Source organism: Leuciscus leuciscus, assembly GCF_965113295.1.
Source record: "Leuciscus leuciscus genome assembly, chromosome: 5".
Classification (NCBI taxonomy): domain Eukaryota; kingdom Metazoa; phylum Chordata; class Actinopteri; order Cypriniformes; family Leuciscidae; genus Leuciscus; species Leuciscus leuciscus.
In genome coordinates this window covers 40,043,004-40,068,117 of record NC_138729.1, presented here as the reverse complement: position 1 = coordinate 40,068,117, position 25,114 = coordinate 40,043,004, and the positions used below count along the sequence as shown (strand labels likewise).

Below are 25,114 nucleotides of genomic sequence, written 5' to 3'. Positions count from 1 at the left end.
CAGATACATATCAAGCCAACCACAGACAGAGTGACACAAAGAGAGAGAAAGATAATGAAACAATCAGATGACAATCAACTGAAATGAATTGTATTATATTAATTTATCATCATGACAAGACGTCCACAGTTTATTAGTTTCACACATTTTAATTATTAAAAAAAGATTTTCAGAAAAAAATGAGACAAACACAATGATTCAATACTAAAGATTCTAACAAATTCTTAATGCCCCTTTCGGTCAAATTCCAGAACACAACGTAACAGCTCATTTGCTCAAATTGAATGATGGGTCTACAAGAACTTGGGCTTTTGAACTCTCATTCAACTTGTGTTCCATAATTATTCTACTTTTAAGGGGCTGTTCACACAGGACATGTTCTTGCGTTCAGTCTGCGTTAATATTTAATTGTTGGTCTTTTTTAACCCTAGTATTTGTTTCAATGTCTGTTGTACCATGTCTCGTTATTTTAGCATCTAATTAGCACCACTTTTTAAATACGCTTAAAGGTGCAGTAAACGATTTCTGAGAAACGCTGTTGAAAGTGGATATGACCAAGCACCAAAACACACTTATAGCCAATCAGCAGTAAGGGGCGTATACTCACGAGGGGGAAGATGACTGTGCGGCATAGGGTGTTTGTAAATTTGGGGGCGGAGCTATCAAGATAGGAGCGTGATCTTTTTGGTAGGGGTATGTTAGTTTTGGAGATTAATTTTTTTTAACAGCGTTTCTCAAAAATCGATTACTGCACCTTTAAATTTAAAAACTCGCTCTGTTCCATTCCAATGCTCTCCATCTACATCATGTGTGAACGGCCCATAAGACATTCTAGAACACTGACATGGTCTGAGACAGTCCATGGTTACATAATACAACAAAAACAATTTGTACTTATCAAGAAAAGACATTGAAAAACATGTGAAATCATACCATTATTAATTAATTAAAATGATTAAAGATCAGTTTAAGCATTAAATGAATACCGTACAAATGGCTCTATTGACTAAAGCCACTTTAGAGAATTTAGTTTTGAACTAATGCATTAGACTTAAACCCCACACGGAATAGTACATTTCTAAACCAGCATCCATTTCTACTACAAACTAAATACAGACACAGTACAAACAATATCAAGGTTTCACTAATATAAAATGAAATGGAAAAACTGAGACCTCAAGTACACTGAAGCAGGAAGACAGATGAAATACAGGATCACTATAAGAGGTCAAGTTATCAGACCGCAGATGGTCCATTCCTTCAGGACAATGGTGTGTGTATGTGTGTGTGGCTTCATGGTGACTGTCAGTGTGTGTGTGTGTGTTTGGAAACGTGCATGCATAAGAGCGTAAGTGAGTGCGTTTATGTGTAAATTAGTTTCTGTTAGGGTTGTGTGTGTGTGTAAATGAGGTTTTCTCAGGGGTTGCTTGGAGCCACATGTGTCACTCGTCTGGTTTTCTCTTAGGTTTTTTAGGGTTGCGTGAGCGACTTTTGGCTTTGCAGAGAGGACAGATTGGTGCATTCCGATGGATTTGTTGGTGGCAGGACAGACAAGCCTGGAAACAGACAACAAATTAAATCAATATCATCTCTTTGACTCCATGACTCCCATTAATTTCTCCTCCCATCTCCATGTCCCTATAGAGTTTCATTCAATTACATAACATAAAAGTTACATTTTTTTGACCAGTTTCAAAGTTTTATTCAATTTTTGTTCCTGAAATCCACCCTTCTGCTGGGGTCAGGGTAATCCTGATTTTTTGGATTAAAGGTATCCTGATCTTACCAAAAAGTTTTGAAAAACACAAACTGGCCATTTGATCCAGTTCAAAACCAAGATTGGATTTTGTGATCTTATCCAATCTACAACCCATTTTCAAGATTTGATCCAACCCGATAGTTGAAATCCAATCTTTTGAACAACTGGGCCCTGGGATTTTAGGAGTCTTTTTGAAAGACTAACTAAAAAGAACCGGCTCACAAGAACGCATACATTCCTTCGTGAAACAGACTACAGAGGTACAACATTTTTTTTTGAGGTTTTATAAAACAGAGGTTTTATTTTGTGGTACCTGGACCATCTACCTCATAACGCTCAATTCAGAATGCAAGCTCACAACTAAGCGAATATATCATTTCTTTTGCTAGTAATATGTAGACACTGTCAAATAAGCTTAACATATTTTTCCACATGTGACTGCTGATGTTTGTGTGGGTGTACACAGATAGAGATGCACTAATGTCAAAAAGTACCTTCATAGGTGGCGGCTGCTGGCGGAAGGTCGCTGTCTGCCTGGCGTCCTGTTTCCGCGCAGCCTGAAGCTGCTGGGCTGCAGCCGCCGCCGCCGCTAGGGATTCTGGGATAGGAGGTTCCTGAGGTTCAGTCTGCCACTCAGCCTTTTGCTTTTCAAAGTAACTGAAAGTAGAGGAAGAGCACGCAAACAAACAGTAAGAATGTTAGTCTTCCTTTACACACCACACACACTCTCTGTCTAAGAATTACTCTGTTTGCATACACACACTCCTACACTGCAATGACTCATTTTTAGGAGTTCCCTCAGTCAAACACACACACACACACACACACACACACACACACACACACACACACACACACACACACACACACACACACACACACACACACACAAAGGAACACTGTTACTAACTCCAGTGAGAGCTTTTCCTCTTCTTGGCTGAGGTCAGGGAGTCTCTGTAGGCCGAGGGTCATCCTCAGGGCGTCCACGTGTTCTTTCAGGGGCTTGTATTCATCATGGAGACGTCTGGTTGACTCCAGCAGTTTGTTCAAGTCACTTTCAGACTGTTTGATAGTGTTTTCCATCTGGGAGAAGAAATACAGCCACTCCATCAATCACAACGGTGGGAAACTAATGGTTAGGCATCTGATCTGGTCACACAGAGGTTACTGGGTCAGATCCTGGATATCGCAGAAATATTTAGCTTGTAGAGTAAAGCTTTACACTAACATTCAAAAGTTTGGGTTTGCTCACCAAGGCTTCATATGTTTGATCATACAGTAATCTTGTATTACTGAAAATACAGTAAACAGTAAAATAACTTTTCTATTTTCATATATTTTCAAATGTAATTAGTTCCTGTGATGGCAAAGCTGAATTTTCAACAGCCATTACTCCAGTCTTCAGTGTCACATGAAAATCATTCTAATACTCTGATTTAGTACTTGAGTAACATTATCGAAGTTGGAAACATTTGTGCTGCTTAATATTTTTGTGGAAACCGTGCATTTTATTTCAGGATTCTTTGAATAAAAGAAAGTTCAAACATACTGCATTTATTTGAAATAGAAATCTTATGTGACATAATAAATGTTTTTTTACTGTCACTTTTGATCAATTAAATGCATTAAAGGGATAGTTCACCCAAAAATGACATTTCTTTCATCATTTATTCACCCTCAAAATGTATGTCAGTATTTCCCCCCATACTAAGTCATTAGGGCCCATCAACTGTTTGATTACCCATATTCTTCTAAATATCTTCTTTTGTTTTAAGGAGAAGAGAGAAATTCATACAGGTTTGGAGTGACTTGAGGGTGAGTAAATGATAATGGTAAATTTCCATTTTGGGTGAACTATCCCTTTAAGTCATAGTAAGTGTAGAGGCGCTGGATATATATTTACTTTATTGAGTGCACTACAAACATTATAAATAGTGCAATAAAAACTGCATACATTTTTTTTTTAATCATTTTTCATTATTTACCACATTAATATCAGCATGTATGAGACGCAGTTCCTCTACGTGAGCCATTTTCTCCTGCAGCAGCAGATCCATTTCCTGTTTGTACTCTCTTAGGTGCTTCTCCTCTGACTCAAGAGCATCAAACTCACTCCTCAGTCTAGACTTGATCTTCTCCATCTGAATCGTCTTGTTCCTGCAAAACCACACAAACAACATAAACATACAGCCAGTGCTTGACAGAATATGACAATGCAATGCAAAGACTTCTGATCGGGTGCATGTGTTTTTAAACGAGACGTGGTTTCAGTGACCCGATCACAAAACGTTTTAAGACGTCGTGTGTGCACATCAATACTTAAGCAGAGAATCAAGTGTGTTTGAGCTTTATAAATGATTAAGAGCCGTTCTGCAGGAAATGAACCGTTTGCTCTGCAGTTTCGTGTCTAACCACAACAGGATGCTTTTCAAACTCTCATCCACGCTAAAACAGCGGTGTGATCAGAGACTTAGTTAATGCAGAATTAGTGCGAGATGTTTTCAGATTTAGTGCAAAGCTGCGTGTGTTTTTATGGTTTAAGCGGTTTGCTTTAGCATCATGACCGACACAAAGAGCCTGTCTAAGGAGAATTTTATAGAATATTTTTAGGTAGATTATACATGCAAATTCATGCATTGCTTGTTAAATGCAGTGATTAAGGGAAAATACGCCGTTTTTCGTGATCCAGGCGGAAATGGCCAGATGTTGAACACAGGCTAGCGAATCTGCTTTAGGATCAATCTCAGCTTTTCTTACCTTATTTCTTTGATGTTTTCTAGCTTGCACATTATCTCTTGCTCATCCGCCATGATGGACTATGAAATTGTACGAATTTTGTGGGAATAAGAAAAGAAGCAGCGATTGTAGCGGATATCCCTCTCATAAGAAAGACAATAGAAATGCTAACCAGCTGTGGACAACAGCAACACGGCGCTGACTACATTTCCCACAATCCTCGGCGGGGTTTAAAGGGAGAGTGTATTAAATAAAACCCACACAAGCGTTTATCAGACGTTTATGATATTCAGAGTATATGTTCTTAATCTTATATGAAATGTTGGGCAAGCTATTTAAAAATGTAGCCAATTAAGATACCAACTACATTTAGAGACCAACAATAACTTGTTACATTTTAAGCCACTTTATATTCTTAAAAGTATTCAATATTAAAGTCAACTGTTATGTGATTTAGTACATGTTTATTAGAAAACAAACAAACAAAAACACATCAACTAATACAGAAAACATTTATATTGCCAATTACTGTGCATGCAGCATTCATGACAAACACTAGTTTAACAAGCCTCGAGTGTACATACGATATATTTTTTCCATTCGCGTATAGTGGTTTTCCATGGTATTTCATAGAATGATACATTTCCCCAAAACAGTGGTAACGCAGGGGTTATTTTTTGATACTTAAAGTGCTTGGTGTAATTGTGATGGTCAAATGTCTTTATCTACACTAGCTGCGTTTCAAGACCAGTTTGAACTCAATACCTTATCATAATTGGCAAACGATAGGATGCATTTGCAGTTTGGTTTCGATTTCTTGAAGGCAAATCAACTTATTTAATCCAACTGTTTTCGAGGAACCAAAATGATTCAGTTCGCAACTGAACTCCGAACAATTTAGAAAGAATCGCGAACCGCGCTTGAGCAATTCACATAGGCAAATCATCAAAAAGAATCGACTCACAATGATTCTTTTCGCGAATCGGGCATCGCACTCAAAACAGACAACAGAAATGTCAAGACAGGCGGCTTGAAAGGTCAATTATTATAAGGGAAATGCATCGCTAAACAGACCTTTACAACTGAAAAGCGACATAAAAAAAATAAAAAATAATCGACGTCATCCCATAGCTACTAAGAATTGTAGTTAAACAGTTTAAAAGCATTCGTGGCGCGCTACTGCCCAGCATTAGGCTGATACTTCATTATAACGGATTTAAAAACAGCAACAGCTGAATATTGTATCAACCTGAACCTGAACAAAGTTGGGTGTCTGACAGTCATATCGGACAGCGCCTTCAGCGCTCAACGTGTCCGATATATTTGTAACCCTCGGTTGCTGCATTACCGGAGTCCCGTCCACCCACGTGCTTCAACGGAGGCAGCAGCAATAACACGCACTTTCTGCGGCTCTGCCCGTCCGAGCGCAGCGACAGGGGGCGTCCGACGTGTTGCCGAAGCGCAGGCGGTGGGTGCAGTCGGGGCCGCTGTAGGGAGGGAGGGAAGTGAGGAAGGGAGGGCGAGAGGAGAAGGAGGGATGGAGATGGATGATAGATGCTTATGTAGCGCGTCCCGTACGTTTGCCGTTATGCTCGGCCGCAGACAAACTTGCATCCTCCCGTGACTTTCTTTCTTTCCCCTGCTGCTCCACCCATGAAGCAGGACGCAGGGCGAATGCGTGCCACTGTCAGTGTTCCGGAGCGCGTCGTGATCGCTTATTTATCCGTCTGATAAATGGTTTTGGAGCTCGCCGCGCCCGCCGGTGCAGGCCCTGCGCTCCAGCGCTGCATCCCGCACATCCAGCGGGTTTTCCGGGTCAGAGTGAGCTGCAGCACCGCAGAGTCCAGCTGCAACATCCCCAACGCCGGCTCCAGTATCATCGTAAACATCGAGGACGGCACGGAAGAAGACTGCACTAAAGCTAAAGTGAGTATGTGTGTGTGTGAGAGCGTGTGTGTCGCAGGAGAGCCGCGCGAGCACGACCGACATCGCCATTCAAGCTCATTATTTCAGAACAATTTCGGGTCTGTTTTTACTTTCATGGGCAAATTATGAACTTTGTTGGTTGCTTACATGATTAAGTAAAATACCCCCATTGTAAATGTTTCAGGTGGGGCGAAATTATCTTTAATTCACGACCAGAACTGATGCTCACGACTCACGTTTTACAGAGATTTACTGAGTTTAGTTTGACAGGCGGCGCGCAAACATGCACTCGTTGACTTTTGAAGCCATAGCCTACAAATGAGGACCTATCATAGACAGAATACTTAAAAAAAAGAATATAATCATATTTATTACTTTTGTCTTTAAACCTGATTCTCACACAAACCTGTTGACATTATTAGAGCTGAAGCAAAACATAATGTAGGCCTATGAGCTGCTCAAATAGTGTGGGCATTTCAAGTAGATCTTTGACACTTGACATTATAGGCTAAACATTTGGCCCGCCAAACCTGTACTCTTATGCATCCCTAAAAAGGTGTAATTCTTTATTTACAGGCAGGTATTCAATAATAAACTTTTTTCTACTCTTTATCCACTGTAAGCATAAGCATTACACTTGCAGGATGCTGGTCATGAGAAATTAGGTGTCCTTGCTTTGGCCAAACAGAGTCAAGGCAGTTATAGGGTACACACACACACATACTTTTTTGGCATTGTGCATGTATGTCAGTGTCACAGCACAGGTCTATTGCTGCTGCATTTGCATGTGTTTGTGTTTTTGCATACACCTAAAGCATTAAAAAGTAAAGAATGCAGCTTCAGGTGAGAAGAGGCCTTCTGTCTGTGCATCTCTGAGTGAGTGAGTGAGTGCATGCTTTCACCTCCTGCTGACTATTTTGTCAAAATTGCACCATAAGATGCTGCCACCCACTGTCTTTAGACTGAGTGCCTGAGCTCGGAGCTGCGCCGTTGGCCTTAAATGAGCTTCATCTAGCCATGCGCTCCAGCATAGAGACTCCACTTGTTGCTATGAGACAAACCAGCATAAACCTGTGTGTGCACTCGAGTGCATGGTGGCCTTGCTGATTGTACGCCTGTGTTGTGGAGGAGGTGAGGAGAAGAGAAAGGAAAAAGAGAAGGAAAACAAGGCAGAAATGAAAGGGGAAGAGCGAGGGAAGAAAAGGAGAAGGAGGGAGACTCTAAGAGGAGGATGCATTCTGTTGTCCGGCTTGTTTGTGGTGCGTCTGCTGAATACACTTGTGTTGTTTTGCTGCCGGCTGTTTGAGTCGCAGAGTATTGTGTGATTTATAGGACATGAGATATGAGCTGTGTGTTTACAAAAAAGTGAAATTCGGTGGTCCACTCGTGCTGCTCACTAAAAGCTGCCCCCACATGATGGGCCACTTGTTTGTTTATGCTGGCCATTCTGGCTCACTATGCTGCAGTTTCCCTCTGCAGTCAGTGAAGTGTTTGGCGTGAAAGAGTACGGAGCCTTCCTGTATGTGTTCACAGGCTCTTTTATGTTTTAAATGAAGTCTTACCTTTGCAAACGGCTGATTGTATCCAATCTGGCTCTTTCTTACTGAGGAGCAGGCTTCTACCTTTTCACCCAAGGAGGAAAATTTCCGCTTTCTCCTCCTTACGTTTTCATGTGCATCATGCACACAGACCTCTCCCTCCCACTCAGCAGCAGTTTCCAGATCAGTTCTTAAAGCTGGCCGGGTAATTTACAGAGAAAGCGTCAATTTACGTCAGACACATCCTAATGAACATGGGTGCGTGAATGAGCAGCTGATCTTTTTTTTCTCCCTTTTTTATTTAAAACTTTGTGTTCATTTGTACGCTTTTGGCCACTCACCAGAATTATTCAGGTTTTCTTTGGGTTGTTTCACTGATCTCAGAACAGTTTCTCAGTCTGCTGTGGTTGACTGCAAACACTGACTACATGATGCAGATGATCTGCAGAAGTTGATGCATACAAAACATATGATGTTTTAACAATACAGATTAATATAATAAAGTTAATTTTATATTGTTTATGATTTATTTATTATTTTTGTTATATTTAGATTGAAATATATTAGTAATATATTTTTATATTTTATTTCTTATTCTATAAATGCCTTATAACTTCTTTATAATGAATAATAATAACAGTAATAATAATTAATAACAGTAGTATTATTAGTAGTATTAATTCATTAATAGTATTATTATCATTATCAGATAGTAAAAATAATTCTTTATAATCTATTATTAATATCTAGTAGTAGTAATAATATTAATAGTAATTATTTATATTTAAATATATTAATAATATATTTAAATATTGTATTTTTATTATGAATGCCTGTGAACATCTTTATGAATAATAATAATAATAATAATACTTAATAATTATCATTATCAGACGTTAAAACAATTAATTATAATTAATTATTAATATTTAATAATATTAGTAATAGTAATAATACCAATAGTGATTATTTATATTTCAATATATTAGTAATATATTTAAAAAAAAATTATTGTTATATGAATGGCTTTTAACATTTTTGAATAACAATTATTAATATGTTAAATATTATTATAATACCATATTGATCACAAACCTGTGGTATCACAGACAATCTCAGAATAGAACAGTGGAATGAAGATGTTAACAATAACTTATATCTACTATGTAAAGGTAAATTGAGTTCTCTACTGTCCTGTCCAGCTATAATACCATAATAAGCAACTCTCTGTTCAAGCTATAGGGTAATTATTAAAAATCTTTCCGGTTTACTGCAGGCTATTTCACTGATCTCAGAACAGCTTCTCAGTCTGCTGTGGTGGAGCTGATCTCAGAACTGTGATCCTCAGCTGGGGCCCGTGGCTTGCGAGCGCAGACGATGCGGTTCAGTGCCCAGGGGAACATGCTGCTGGAGTCAGCGTCACGACTCAGAACAGCAGCTATGTCACGCTGGGGAGGAAATTCTTCAATACGGCACATCTGCAGAGAGAGAGAGAGAGAGAGGGGGGGAAGATTGTATACGCTGTCAGTTTAAAGTGATATTATTCATCTCAAATGCAAACAAACACTCTCATTCTCACTCTCTCTCACTGTCGCATGTGCTAGGAGAGCTCCAGTTCTGCGCGTAGGTGTTTATTAGTGAAGCATGCATGTGTGCTTCTTTATACGTGCATTTTTGGCTTTGCCCATTAAGGAGTGTATGGTTTCTTCGAGCGGTGTAAATGTAATATGTGCACTGTGTGTTTGAGTGTGTGTGTTCCAGGCTTTCCCAGAGAACACTGCGTTGTGTTAGTCGTGACTGCTAAAAAGCAGTTAGCTGATGACAGGGCTGCGTTGCTAAGCAACCGGTGTCATGAGCGCAGAGGAGCCTCTCGTAGCTGGATGGTGCTATCGGTTTTCTCTCTACACGCACATGCACACGCACACATTCTCAACCTACACATACACACATCCCTCTCACCCCACACAAAAACAAACAGAGATGCACACACATGCACACGCAGATTCACATATTCTCACTCACTTTACACACACACACATATTAGACGATGCGTATCAACCGTGATAGAACTGGATAGAATTATCAATATTTGCTTGTCAAAAATGTACTAGTTTAAACTTTAGTTAAATACGTTTTTGGAAACGGCAGAGAATTATGGAAGATGTGCAGGAATCTGCTGAAGGAAAAGAGAATGGTTTTCTGAAACTGAGTTGAAGTTCATTACCACACTGTCATTTCCCCTCAAGGGAGTTCAACCATAGCCACACCACACCCAAAGTAACTTCTCTTTTTGTCATATGGAAATTGTTTATAATACAGCCTAACATATCTATATCTATATTCCATGACTCACAGCACATCATTTGGAGCAGCTTGTGACACAAGGGCACGTGCGTCATTGCGATTGTCTTCTATGAAAATGCTCACCTTTATAATTTGGCTGACTTGAATAAAGATAAAATAATGAGTTAGCTGTATACAAACAGAAGAAGCTCAGAGCCAACTTACGTGTGTTAGATTTTACAAGAAGAAACATTAAAAAGGCTTTATGAAATGCTTATTTGTATGGAAGCTTGTTTCTATCACAGGATAAAATTTTTTAAAAGATAATTGTGATTTTTTTTTAAATCCCATAATTCTGACTTTTTCTCACTATTGTGATTTTATATCTCACAATTCTGACTTTATAACTCGCAATTGTGATTTTATATCAAACAATTCTGACTTTATAAATTGCAATTGTGATTTTATATCACACAATTCTGACTTTAACAATTTGGAGTTTATATCTTTTCTGACTTTTTAAAAATTCTGACTTTTTTCTCGCAATTACGAGTTTATATTTCACAATTCTGACTTTATAACTCGCGATTTCATTTATATCTCACGATTCTGACTTTTATTTACAATTGTGATTTTATATCACGCAATTCTGATCTCACAATTCTGACCTTTTTTTGCGTAATTGCGATTTTATATCTCACAATTCTGACTTTATAACCCGTGATTGTGATTTTATATCACGCAATTCTGACTTTATAACTCACAATTGCGTTTAAATCTCACAATTCTGACTTTTTTCTCACAATTGCGATTTTATTTCACGCAATTCTGACATTATAACTCGCAACTGTGATTTTATATCACGCAATTCTGACTCTATAACTCGCAATTGTGATTTTATATCACGCAATTCTGACTTTATATCTCGGGATTGCGAGTTTATATCACTCAATTCTGAGAAAAAAGTCAGAATTGCGAGAAAAAAGTTAGAATTGTGAGATTAAAAAGTTGCAATATCCTTTTTTTATTCTGTGGCGGAAACAAGCTTCCATACATTTGAACCTTTGCAGACGCAACAATTTATTATAGTCATGTAAAACTTTACTACAGAAAACTTGTTATAAAAAAGACGATGAATAAAAATGTTTTGTATAAAAAAAAAAAATTTGTATACATTACTGTTCAAATGTTTGGGGTCAGTATACATTTTTATAACGTTTTATTTATGCTCACCACCACAGCTGCATTAATTTGATTTAAAAAAGTACAGTAAAAAACAAAAAAACAAACCAAAAAAAATGCATCTTTATGTATTATTTAAATAAATAATAAATAAAATATCAATTACAAATATGATTCAGTTATTAATCTATTAAAACAAATAAAAATTACATTAAAATTAAATAAACACAAATAATACATTTAACAGTAAATTAATATAGTGAGTTGAAAAGTATAATAAATGTAACAATATAAATTAATTTTAGATTTATAATATACATTTTTAGGTGTATGAATTAGAAGGAAGATAGATGCCTTTGAAATTTTAGGATGGGGTCCCTCACTCGAGGGTGATGACTGATCATATATTGATGGTCCATGGCATTTGAAAATCCCTGCGCTAGAGTAAGCGTACACTGCGCGCGAAGCATCAGCTTTTCCCAGCGCGTACAGCTCGCACATATGCGCCTTGATTTTTTTGTATAACAAAATTTGCATATCCGAATTACCGTAATTACCAGATACCGATCTATAAAAAGTGTTCACGTCCTCGTAGAACTCTAGTAAATTCGGTATTTTCTGGGTGCTCCGACTTGTACCACGTGGCCGCTGTACCACCTACCGCTGCAGATTCATTTTTGGCGTTGATAGTGTGGCAATAGATAGAACCGTTTAATTCCGAGTCCGAGGACGTGAACAGCAACAGCCCCGAGTAGAACGTCACGGGTTGTCATTTGTCACTTTTCCTCTAGTAATTACGGTAATTACGGCATGGCTTGAACGCAGCATTTGCCCACAAGGTGGCAACACTGGCCCGGTCCGTTGTTTCACTGTCGGGAATGAAACGGGGGAGACAGAACAAGAACAACACAAACGACTGAAGACGGCAACAACAATAGACTCCCGCGTTGACGAGTGCTAGTGTAAGTGATACCCCACAATTCTAGTTTAAACGAGCACAAAGACATTTTTATCGCTCATAAGATTTGGAGAGAAATATCGCAGACACTAGAAAAGGATGCCTCTTTCTAATGCGCATGTGTCGAGCACTGTGTTCGCGCAGTGTACTTAGAAAGCTTCTGATTGAAAGAAAGAAAGAAAAACCGACGTACACTTTGGCCTCATGATCCGTAAGAAATCTTTCTAATATACTGTTCGGAATCAGTTTTTTTTTTTATGAACAGGAAATTTGAAGAGCAGCGGTTTAAAAAAAAAAAAAATAGGAACCGTTATAAATAACTTAACGCACTCTTGCTGATTACAAGTAGCAGTCTATTAAAATTATATAGGCTATTATTAAAATAATTAACTGTTCTGTAAATGTTAAACATTAATATATCACTGGCAAAAAAAAACAAAAAAAAAACTTATGTCTGCCATAAGGTAAGGTAAAATTGTTTCTGTAATGTCCTGTCCATCTATACTGCTGTAATTTGGATTTCACTGTCATTTCAAGCTTTAGTAATTTTATATATATATATGTACATTTAAAACAATGAACAGACAGTGTTTGGTGAGCTGAGACATGTGAGAAGAGCAAGGTGTTACTGCATCCTTTGAATCATAGTCAATGTATTGTTTGATTGAACCCTTGATTTTTTTTAATTTATTTTTTGTCAGTGAAAGAAATGAGAGCAAATAGGTGAATAAATATTTAAGATTATAACTGATGATAGGCCATCTCTGTATTTTTTTTATTATAATGAAATAGAAATTAACGTTTTATGCATAAAAAAAGAAGAGTTCTCAGCTTGGTTTGGATGTCGCTATTTTTTTTTGAAATGGGCATGAAGTTGGCCCACATAAAGTATTTGAATGTACATTCTAATAATAATGAATAATAATGGCTTAATACCAAGGCAAATGATCTATCCATAATCTTTTCTCTTTCTCTCAGGAGTACATTGTGTCGCTGATTAATCCTGTTCATAAACACCGTGAGCGTTTGACTCTTTGGCTGCAGCGGCGACTGCATGCCCTACGCGCAGCTATTGAGTACGAGAGCTGCGCCGTGGTGCAGGTGAGGGACCATGCACTGGAGCTTCAGGGAGGTCATGCACAGGTAACAGCTGCGTGCGCTATGCTGCAGCGCCTGAAGATGGAGCACCGCGGCTGCCGCGACCCCCAGCCCTCGCCGGCTGCTGCTGGCCACGACTCTCCAGAAGAAGAGGAGGAGGAAGATGAAGAAGCTGGGGAAGAGGGGACCAGTTCAGAGAGCGAAGGAGAGGGGCGGTCGCGTAGCGGGAGTTCTGGAGGAGGAGTCAGCACAGCGGGCTCAGGAGATGGACCGACGGGTAGGAGGCGGGACCCGCTCGTAGCAACCAAACCTCACCGGCAGCTGTGCCGCTCATCTTGTTTGGACCGTCCCAGCTTCAGCCAGAGCAGCACCTTGCAGGAGCTACGCTCGGATGACACCCGCACTGACCCCTCCCAGAGAGCCCTTGCTCCGCCCGTCTCAGCCCAAATGCCCTTACGTCAAACCAGCGACCGAGATTACCAATCCAAAATGGACTTCGCTCTAAAACTGGGCTACTCCGGAGAGCAGGTGGAGTCTGTGCTGGGTAAACTGGGGACCAGCGCGCTAATCAATGATTTATTGGCCGAGCTGGTGCGGCTTGGGAATAAAGGAGATCCAGAGAGCCAGGCAGCAGTGGGCACTGCCAGTTTAGCACCACGGGCGGTGGGAGCCAAAGAAGCCGTAAGCCCAGAGGCATCACTGGAAGAAGACTCGTCAGACATGTATGAGAACCTCAGACCAATTGTGATTGATGGATCCAATGTTGCCATGAGGTAAATTCTAATGAGAACCAAACTCGTGTTTCTGCATGTTTAAAAACAAACAATTTCTGTAATTGCTGACAACACCTGTATGTATGCTTTTTCGTTTATTTTGAAAGTAAATGGGTAAATTTTAGGGATGTACCGATATTAAAAATCTGGCCTTATTTTTGGCCTAATAACCAATAGATGTTATCTAATGTCTGGTATTAAAACGATAAATGATTAAAAACAAAAAGCTAGCATCTTAAATCAGTTGTTTTAAATGCTATAAGTGAGTTTAAGCATCACAACATTATAATGCACAATATGAAAAATGGATATAATTTTGAGACAGATACCAATGAGTTACAAAATCTCTAATATTGCATGATTCCAATTTGTTACTGATATATCGGGCATCCGAAGTCAATTTTGATTTAATGTTGGCTTTGAAGGGATAGTAACCCAAAAATGACAATTTTGACATAATTTACTTAACTCTCATGTCATTTCAAACATGTATACATTTCTTTCTTCTGTGGAATGTAAAAAAATATATTTTAAAGAATGTTAGTAACCAGATAGTTTTGGTTCCACTTTGACTTCCATTATTTGGACCAAAACAATACAATGGAAGTCAATTGGAACCAAAACGGTTTGTTTATTAACATTCTTCAAAATATCTTATTTTGTGTTCTGCAGAAGAAAGAAATGCATACAGGTTTGGAATGAGATGAGGGTGAGTAATGTATGACAATTTTCATTTTTGGGTGGATTATTCCTTTAAGGCACTGGACTGTTAACATGTTGATGAGAAAATTAGTCACAACCTGGGAAACCGTGAACTAGAGAGTCACCATATTATGACTATTGTTGTTTACTTCTGAAATTAATGTTGTTGCAGGATGTCTTTTGGAGAAATTATCTTGAAGTTCCTGTTTTGAAATGCTTTTAGTATTGAGGAATGTTCAGTAAGTGAGTGAATTGAGTGTATGTCTGCATGCGTGTAATTTGACGTTGGTAATATTATTTTGTAGCCATGGAAACAAAGAGGTGTTCTCATGCCTGGGCATTCAACTGGCTGTTGATTGGTTCCTGGAGAAGGGCCACAAAGACATCACAGTTTTCGTCCCGGCATGGAGGAAAGAACAGTCAAGACCTGATGCACCAATCAAAGGTACCACAGAAGTGAAAGGAACCTGCAGAAAATAATGTTCCTATGACGAGTTAACACTCGAGTATGTGTGGATATACAGAGTCAAAAAATCTGAGATCACCAGTTTAAATGCTTTAACTTCTTTTTTTCTAGTTTAATATATTTAATATAGTTTGTAAAATTATAAGTATAGCAATTAGAGTGAAAAGTTTAATTGAAAGTAAATTTCAGAATGTATTAATATTGTTCGTCCTTGTTTTCCTGCTGCTGTCTCCAGAAGTTTTTTTTTTTTAAACCCGATGATCCTAGTCTGGCTATCACCAGCCAAGCTCAATCTTTTAAGATTGAACATTAGTCCGGGGAGTCTGCTCTGTATTTTCTACTGCACAAGAGGCGTGATCAACAGGCATAGTTCAAATGACTCTGTACGCAATTGGATAGTCCTTCAACCAATCAGACCAACAATCCGATTGGGTGATGTACTTTGCAGAGCTACGCAAAAACTCCAGGCAGGAAACGTGTCAAAAAACATTTTGGTTTGTAGCATTGATCAGCGATTTGCAGAAGCAGCAATGGCATCGAGCGATTTTTGCTGGTTGTGCAAAAACAACATGAAAGTGAGTGGTATTTACACCCACGCGAGCGATTTGTTTGCTAAACTAAAGAAGCCATTGAGCATCGTCGAGAGGTTAAAAGGAATTGGATTGATGTCGCTTCTCTATCGTCATCGTGTTAAACCCGCCAATAGCGCGCCAGGTGGATAAGACAGTTTGTGATTGGTCCCCGCAGATTTGTAACGGAAGCAGGATAGAAAAATGCACAGGTTTCTAGTCTGAGCTGCAGGGCGAAATCAAATCGACGGCAGATCGGGCTGGGTTTACCCAGTCTACGGTGATCATGTTTTCAAGCATGATTTGAGAAGGATCCACATAGCATCTTGTGCTTTGAGACATTTTTTTCCTTTTTTTGGTGCAAATTTCACAGATTTGCGTATTTCATTAGTGACCTAGAAATATTCTTAATCATTTGACTTCATAATATTTATTTGTTTCAAAATCCTAAAACATTGTTTGTTTTCAGGTTTTAAATTAGATGATACTTTTGACCCCTACTGTGTGTTGTTAGATACAGTGAACCTTTTCAGTGTGTTTTACCATCAAGAAACATTTTAATTTGCCTGTATGAGTGTCTCTGAAGAGATGCCATTTGTCCAGTGAGATCGTCCATCTGTGCTGTGATGTTTATTCAAGTTTGCGTATGTCTGTGCATGAGGTCACAGGAAGTGATGATGTGTGATGTCACCCTCATCCTCAGATCAGGAGATCCTACGGAAATTAGAGAAGGAGAAGATCCTCGTCTTCACACCGTCTCGCAGAGTTCAAGGCCGGCGAGTGGTTTGCTACGATGACCGTTTTATTGTCAAGCTGGCCTGCGACTCGGACGGGATCATCGTGTCCAACGATAACTACAGAGACCTGCAGAATGAGAAACCGGAGTGGAAGAAATTTATTGAGGACCGACTCCTTATGTACAGCTTCGTCAATGACAAGTATGCTCGCCCACAGTTACCGTGGTGACGGGGTTTTCTCTCTCTCACTTATTTGCGTCTTCTGCTTTCCACCCTCGCACCCGTATGGTGTTCCTCTTTCTCTCTCTCTCTCTCTCTCTCTCTCTCTCTCTCTCTCTCTCTTCTTTCATTTTTATTGCTCTGTCACTTGTTTCAACTCTCAAGTCACTTGTTCTATTTTGTAAATAAGCTTGAATTAATTTCCTGATTTATTTTCTTAAGTTTGATTTTCAGTGATTAGGAATGAGGTCCCATGATGAGGCCTGTTGAGATTATGTAATTGCTTGTTCCCAATTATGTGTTTAAAGCCACACATTGCTTGGCCAAAAAAGTCATTTTAGATTTATGTAGGAATTACATGAATGTGCATTTTTATGTCTCTCTTTTGGATGCAGTAGTGCAGTGTAACTCCTATTTCACACTGGATGCGCAAGCAGTGCGGAGGCAGCGCAGATGCTGTCCGTATGCAGAGCGGGAGCAGCACATGCCAAATACATTGTGCTTTCACACTGGCCGCGTTTGTCGCGCTGAGCTGAACCGCGGCTTGCGTAGTGCAAATACAGAAGAATATCGTCCATTCTGTCACCTTTTCCGGTGTTCTTCTCCGACAGCTGTCTGACATGTGCTTTGATTTATGATAGGCAGCATACCCTGCTGCAATGCGACCGTGTTTCTCTCTGTCCCACACACATATGCATATAGCATGCTGTATATAGCTAGTTTACTTGATAAAAGTAATCTTAATATTAAGATATACCTCTAGTTTAAAAAAACGACCTTTAGTTTTAATCATTTAAATAGGCCTTTGAAGTTTGGGCAAAAACTCCTGGCAATGATGTGTTTTCAAGTATTTTATTTTTTCACAGCGCTGAATGTCATATGTTAATAGTGAAACACCTCACTTACATGATTTTTTTTTTAATGTTAATCAGGTCTATGTTGATCAAGAACAATGCACCGTGGTTTTAATTCAGCGTGATTGGCACAGCAAAAATAGACTCTGCGCCAAAACGATCACAGCACTGCCGATTCTGCTATGCTCCAGCGACACGCTGCCTCTGCGTGCGGTGTGAATTCTCTAACTTGTTAACATGGGCGCTGAAAAAATATGCTCTGCTCTGTTTACACGTGCGGTGTGAAACCGACCTAAAGCATCTGCAGTGCCTGGTTAGTACCTGGGTGGGAGACCTCCTGGGGAAAACTAGGTTGCTGCTGGAAGAGGTGTTAGTGAGGCCAGCAGGGGGTGCTCACCCTGTGGTCTGTGTGGGTCCTAATGCCCCTGTACAGTGATGGGGAAACTATACTGTAACAAGCACCGTCCTTCGGATGAGACGTTAAACCGAGGTTCTGACTCTCTGTGGTCATTAAAAATCCCAGGATGTCCTTCGGAAAAAGAGTAGGGGTGTAACCCCGGCATCCTGGCCAAATTTGCCCATTGGCCTCAGTCCATCATGACCTCCTAATCATCCCCAAATATACTGATTGAGTTCATCACTCTGTCTCCTCTCCACCAATAAGCTGGTGTGTGGTGGGCATTATGCCACAATATGGCTGCCGTCACATCATCCAGGTCGATGCTGCACATTGGTGGTGGTTGAGGATATTTCCCCTTCCATGTGTAAAGCGCTTTGAGTACCCAGAAAATCGCTATATAAATGTAACAAATTATTATTATTATTATTATTGTGAAGGCAGAGTACTCCAGTTTGTTTATTTTAATATTTATACAATGGCTTCAAGTAATGAAGAATTTAAGACCGAAAAAAATATTACCCTACTTTTATATAATAATCTTTACAAAACCTCATATTTATAATATTAGCAATATTGTTTCATAAAATAATTTTTAGATTTAAATCATTCATATCATAGTTGTGCTTATTTTTGTCTGTTGGCTTGTTTTGTAGGTTTATGCCTCCTGATGATCCTTTAGGCAGACATGGACCCAGTCTGGAAAATTTTCTCCGCAAACGACCAGTGGTTCCAGAGCACAAGAAGCAGCCATGTCCTTATGGTCAGTACAGCAAAAGTAGGGAATTAATTTATGTCTTTATTTCAAAACATCACAGCATATTAAAAACATAAATAAATATATTAGATACATTTTCATGCAGGGTATTGTCATGCTATGAAATTTCCAGTTGGAATAAAACACATTTTTTCAGTATACTGTGATTAAAAAAAAATATATATATCTATATATCTGTGTTTTAAAAAACAGAAGTAACAATTTTGGCTCAACTGCCACTATTGATTTTATTACAGGTAAGAAGTGCACGTACGGCCATAAATGCAAGTACTACCACCCAGAAAGAGCCAACCAACCACTACGGGCTGTTGCAGACGAGCTCAGAGCCTTCGCCAAACTCTCTGCTGTAAAAACAATGAGCGAGGGGGCACTTGCAAAATGTGGGACCTCTGGTTCTGCTGCCAAGGGAGACAATAGCTCAGAGGCAAAGCGAGTGGCACCCAAGCGCCAATCTGACCCCAGTATCCGGTCGGTTGCGTGTGAGCAGGAAGAGAGACTTTGTCCGACGCGGAAGGCCGAGGCCAGTTCAGTACCATCTTTAGTGTCAGCGCTTAGCGTTCCAACTATGCCATTGACAAAAAGTCATGCAGCGGGCGCTCTGAACACGCGCTCCGCGAGCAGCCCTGTTCCAGGGTCTCTGCACTTTACCCACAGCTCGCTTGAGCATGCGGGCAGTATCCAATATCCTCCCATCCTAGTCACCAATAGCCAGGGCGCATCTGTGGCTTATGGTGAGCCGTTTCCCAAGTACGACTCTGTGGTAAGCGACCACGGCTACTATTCCATGCTCAGTGACTTTTCCACCATGAGCCTCCAAGACAGTTTCTGCAGTCTTGAGCAGTCAGATCCTGTAGGTGTGGGTGGAGGATATCCTGGCAGAGGTCCAGGTATGTGCCCAGAACCCGGCCGAAGCCATTCGTCGGACTCCTTCTCGTCCTACAGTGGAGAGATGTACCTCAACTCATTGGAGGGCAGCCTGGACGACAGCATGAAAGGGCCACCTTCGCAGACTCCGAACCAATCTTCGGCACAAACACGCCTTCAAGCCTTTTCTCACGGTTTCCACCATGAGGCCTTGACACGTGTGCAGAGCTACGGAACGGATGAACCCAAACCGGGTCCTCGGAAGCAATCCTCCGCCCACCTTGCACCTCACTCCCAACACCAGGTTGTCAGTGCTCGTTCCAGCTGCCCAGGAGACTACCCTCCTCTTACCCAGAATGTGTTGCCTTCCGCCAACCCCTCACAGCAGGGTCGATCCTTAGGTATGACTCGCATGGACAGCATCTCTGACTCGCGGCTCTACGAGAGCAACCCACTGCGCCAACGCCGACCACCTCTTTGTCGAGAGCAGCATGCCAGCTGGGACCCTTTGCCATGCGGTAATGAACCCTACGGCTACGGAGGCTATGGTTTAACGGGAGGACTTATGCCTTGTTGTGAGAGGGTGATGGTCCGCAGCATGCCCGAGAAGATGGAGCAGATCTGGAGGTCACCGTGGGATAGCGTGCCGCCTCCACAGCCCACCTCTCGTGGGCTAGTGGGGGAACTCCAAGAGCGGCACCCTATTCCAGAACACCAGTATCAAACCTACCGAAACCTCTGTAACATCTTCCCGGCGTATGTGGTCCATTCAGTCATGGAGAAGAACCCTCACATGACCGATCCCCAGCAGCTGGCTGCCGTCATCGTCACTAAACTGCGCTCTTGCCACTAAGCACATCACAAGAGGCTGCTAACAACAGCACCACATGATATATTGATATCCTAGTGGATGAGAAATTGGACACCTCAAGTGTTTTGTGTTTTTGTTTAGCTCTTAAGAAACAGCCATCCCCCATACGTAATTCTGATTGGATTGGATCCATTCGGAGGTTGGCTAGCATGATAGCATTGATGCTGCATCGGTTGTTATGTCGTCTGTTAAGCCATATGGGAGCCTGGATCTTGTACCTGATAAGTTTAGCATAGAAAAGTGAGATCCCTCAACAAAACAAAAGTCTTCTGCAAAGTCCTGATTTCTCCACCATTCAGCTCCTGAGATGGGCCAAAAGGTTCTTGAGGTTTAGGGTGGCGTGAAAAATTGTTCATAAAGCCTACTCGAAAGTGTATCCACATTGAAAGAGCAACTCTGCCTGCCAGTTCGATGGCAGATCTTGAGAATGTGTTATTTTGTGGGTTATGATAACATTTATCCTTTGAAAAGGAATTACATGAGAGAAATCTCTTTGGTAAAACCGATCAGAAATGATCCTGCACAATATGAATAGTATTGTGTATGTATATGTGTATTCACTTGCATTTGCGTGTAAATATGACGTAATGCTGTGGTGTTTTATTTGGTGTGCGTGATGACTTGATGTGTGATTTTGGAAAGAGGAATGAACGCTTGCGTACCTCAAAGCATGAACCTTTGAACTTTTATGGCCTTACATCGGAGTGACCTCACCACACGTTAATGTGAATAGTGCTTAATAGTTGTGGAGGTCACATTTGTTTTATAAAAGCGAGCATTGGGACAGAGAGGTTTAGATTCTGCCATGCTGCAGTTTTAATTTTAATTGGCTGGGCTGTAACTGCAAACGTGCCCTGCAACGTCTATTGCCCATGCACAGATGTGTATTTACTAAGCCATTTTAAAAGCCCAAAAGTTTTTCTGATCGGAAAGCACTAGGTACATTTAGTTGGACAAGTTATCCATTTGTATTTCCTTAATGTTGTTGTTGTACTGTAGATTTAAAGAGAGATGTTTGAGTATTTGGTAAGCATGGGCTTCAGTAAATCTCTCCCAGAAAGCATGTTAGCACTATGCTAGACAGAGAGCGCCGCTCACGTTTGACTTGATATTCAATAACTATGTTCAAGTATTCACAAACTGGGGAGGAGAATGAGTCTCTTCGGCAAAATGCTCTTGTGCAGCATCTATTTCCTGATTGATGCCGAGAGACCGCCCCTTTTCATCTGCTCCGCCCTGTAAATTAACATATCTTCAGGAGAGCGTGAATGTTATCAGTCCAGAGATGCTCTGGGTGTTTTCAAAAAGACTTAAATTGCTCCTTCGTTTTTTTTTCATGAGCACAGGTGTAGCCCCGTGGGGCCCCGTTACTGCTCGTGGGAAGGTGTGACACACTGCCTACCTGTCTCTTCCTGTGCGACACACACAAGGAACACCAGGCTGTTGTTGGGTTGTTTCTGACATTTGGCTGACAGTTTGCTTGCTGCCTCTCGACCGCACCCGACCCTGCTTTGACTTGTACTCAAAACACACAGTTCACCTTCCTCTTAGTTTTTGTTTTTCAACAAGGTTCTTTGAGAAGGCCATTATTTAATTTTTAAATAAGAGGCTTTTCTAAATTAATATTTTTAAATGTAATTGTTTTTGGCCAGAAACATATTTATGCAAGTACATAAATGTAGACACTAATGCTTGGTCAATGCATTGCAAGCGCTCATGACATCATGACGTTATGGTTAATAGCAACACAAGAAGTCTATCTATTTTTTAAATAATTTTTTGTTATTTTATGCTCTCATATTGTGAATTTACTATTGCCCTCTGTAGTACCCCTTGTGGCAGAGTTGTGTTAGGAATTGACACATTGTCTTTTTTGCCCACAAAATTTCGCTAATGTGACCACGTCATTAGCATCATTGATGTATTTACATTGGGTATGTTTCAGGCCTAATTGTGTGTGTGTGTATATGCACACACACACACACACACACACACACACACACACACACACACACACACACACACACACACACACACACACACACACACACACACACACACACACACACACACACTCGCACACTTACACACACTTATATTTATTTTATTTTTTTAAGATGGAAGTGTTTTTACGGTTGGGTCTCTCCCTTTCCCCTTCTTTGAACCCTGGAGCAAAAAAATCCTGAAGAATATTGTTTCTAGAGCAAACTAGAAACTTTATTTTGGTAAATGAAGACATAAGACATTGCTGTCCGCTGCTTATGCTCCAAGGTTCAGACCCCATGCAGTTGAGCAGCAAGCTACCACACATCAAATGTCCAGAAACGACCTTTTGCTTGTTGATACAAATTGTATCTATTTCTTGATTGTAAAAAATATATATTTCTGAGCTGTACAGTATCACTTATATGAGTATATATATCTATATATTTAAAAAAGAAAAAAAAGAAGCTTAGTTTTGTTTAAAAAAAGGATAAAGAAATATAATGCCATAATGTCAGTGATACCGTGTGTCACTCGAGTAGCCCATAGAGATGGCTTATTTCCTGCCGGGCAGACCACTACAGACAGGGATCTCTCTCTCTATCTCTTTCTCTCTCTCTCTATCTCTCTCTCTCTCTTCTTTTCATTTCTTGTGATAGTTTACCTCAGTGGAGCTGAACTTAATTTCTGTTTGACTGAAGGATGGGCGTGGCTTTATATATCATCATTTCCTCTCTCTCTCTCTCTCTCTCTCTCTCTCTCTCTCTCTCTCTCTCTCTCTCTCTCTCTCTCTCTCTCTCTCTCTCTCTCTCTCTCTGTTAAAGGTATATATTCAGGAGAGAGACATTCTGACACAATCAGTGTGCTCCTAATATATTTTTCCTTTTTGTAAATATTGAAAATTAATGTCAAACCTTGTATTTGCACAGTATTAGTGCATTTCATTTTCATAGACACTCTACCAGCTTATTCGAGCAGGATCTGTCTCTCATACACACTTAGACTCGATAGGTTGCCTTGACAACCACAGTCAGCTGATCACATGCTATCATTAGTACTGATATAACTAATGTAAAATGTTGACTATTGTGTGCGCACTAGTGTGAATTTATGGTAAATTCACCAGTTTCACCAGTTTCACCTGTAACATAGCTTACCTTCTACAATGAAGACATGGAGGTGCCATTCCAGGTTAAAGATGAAACTTTAATTGGATGGAATTTGCACAATAATGGTTTATTTTATTTTATTTTTATTTAGCAAATAGGTGAGTTTAAGAGCAACTTAAGTTGATGCCACATGCACACACATTCTCACGAGTGAAATGAGCTTTATCCTACTGAAAGATGTCCACACAAACACATGAACATGCGCACCTCGTAATCTGCCTTACAGTTGAACTATTTTGGTTTGTGAGAGTCGAGCACATTCTGACTGTACAGCACCGAGCATTGCGCTTCTTGCTTGTCTTTTTATTCTCATAATCGGAAAGCGCTAATGAGAAGATGAGTTTTTTTTTTGCCTTCAGCTCTTAATCTCTATTGGCGTCTGAATGGACAACCTGATTTTACTGCACGAACTGCAAGTTTTTATGATTAGATTTGATGAGAATGTCCAAGAAGAACCTACAGGACAAATGGACATGCCCCAAGGAAAAAAAGAAAAGTCAAAAACGGGCATTTCCAACTATCAGAACATATGGTTTGGAGATCTGATGAATTCTGTACATTTACATGTATGTTTTCAATATTGAATACACCAGCTATAACTCACTCACACACACTCTCACCAACAGATCGATTCTCAGGAACTACTGATGTATTATTATTATTTCTGCTCCTTTATGAAAGACATTATACTTGATGTTTGCTCTTATAAAATTGCGGCGATTTGTGAAGTAGTGTGGATGATCTTGAAAACGTGTTCTTAAATTCGAGTTTTGCTGTTTATTTAACATTTCCCCCCCTTGTATTATAGGGTTTTCGCGCCTTCGCAGGTTGACTGAGTGGTTTGACACTTATGAGTCTCGTGCTGTGATGATGACATACAATAGTATGTTTTACTCTCTACTGAATGAAACATGTTGCTTTTAAACTTGTTTTCAATATGATAAAAACAAGAACCAAAAAAGAGAATGGAAAAAAAAAGAAAGTGAAATAGTGTGGGAAAACTTTATAACGCTTTGGGTCTGTGGACTCAAACAAAATGTAAGTCTCAATGACAAAAGGTGTTTGTTCCTCTCAATAAAGTCAGACTCTATTTGGTTAACTGTTATCATGCTTGTGTTCCTATTGGTTGTGTGTTTGACTGTAGATAGTAAATGAATGAAGAAATACTGACAAAGTTAGATAGTAATATTGCAAAACACCACAGTAAGACACTTGAGTTAAAACAAACATTTTTTAAAAAATCAATCCACAC

General features: G+C 39.9%; 2 protein-coding genes and 1 long non-coding RNA gene across 5 annotated transcripts; 1 reads left to right on the top strand and 2 right to left on the bottom strand.

Moving 5' to 3' along the window:
• Nucleotides 1-88: 88 nt before the first annotated feature.
• On the bottom strand, nt 89-4,706 carry zc4h2 (zinc finger, C4H2 domain containing). Its single transcript, XM_082170385.1, has 5 exons — nt 4,517-4,706; nt 3,745-3,916; nt 2,670-2,842; nt 2,254-2,416; nt 89-1,556 (listed from the first exon to the last, which is right to left on the bottom strand). Exons 1-5 carry the CDS (start codon nt 4,567-4,569, stop codon nt 1,443-1,445), a joined length of 675 nt encoding a protein of 224 aa, XP_082026511.1. The 5' UTR covers nt 4,570-4,706; the 3' UTR covers nt 89-1,442.
• A 1,359-nt stretch (nt 4,707-6,065) lies between these two features.
• zc3h12b (zinc finger CCCH-type containing 12B) lies at nt 6,066-24,961 on the top strand. Of its 3 annotated transcripts, none has more exons than XM_082170207.1 (6): nt 6,066-6,421; nt 13,361-14,253; nt 15,261-15,400; nt 16,694-16,928; nt 18,854-18,960; nt 19,212-24,961. In XM_082170207.1, exons 1-6 carry the CDS (start codon nt 6,230-6,232, stop codon nt 20,690-20,692), a joined length of 3,048 nt encoding a protein of 1,015 aa, XP_082026333.1. In that variant the 5' UTR covers nt 6,066-6,229; the 3' UTR covers nt 20,693-24,961. The 3 variants fall into 3 exon arrangements, with proteins under 3 accessions (XP_082026333.1, XP_082026332.1, XP_082026334.1); XM_082170206.1 differs by having other exon boundaries at nt 18,854-18,975; XM_082170208.1 differs by lacking the exon at nt 6,066-6,421 and adding an exon at nt 11,659-12,386 and having other exon boundaries at nt 18,854-18,975.
• LOC309499255 lies at nt 17,067-18,842 on the bottom strand. Its single transcript, XR_014206176.1, has 2 exons — nt 18,246-18,842; nt 17,067-18,147 (listed from the first exon to the last, which is right to left on the bottom strand). It is a non-coding gene; the product is annotated as an uncharacterized lncRNA (long non-coding RNA).
• Nucleotides 24,962-25,114: the final 153 nt, after the last annotated feature.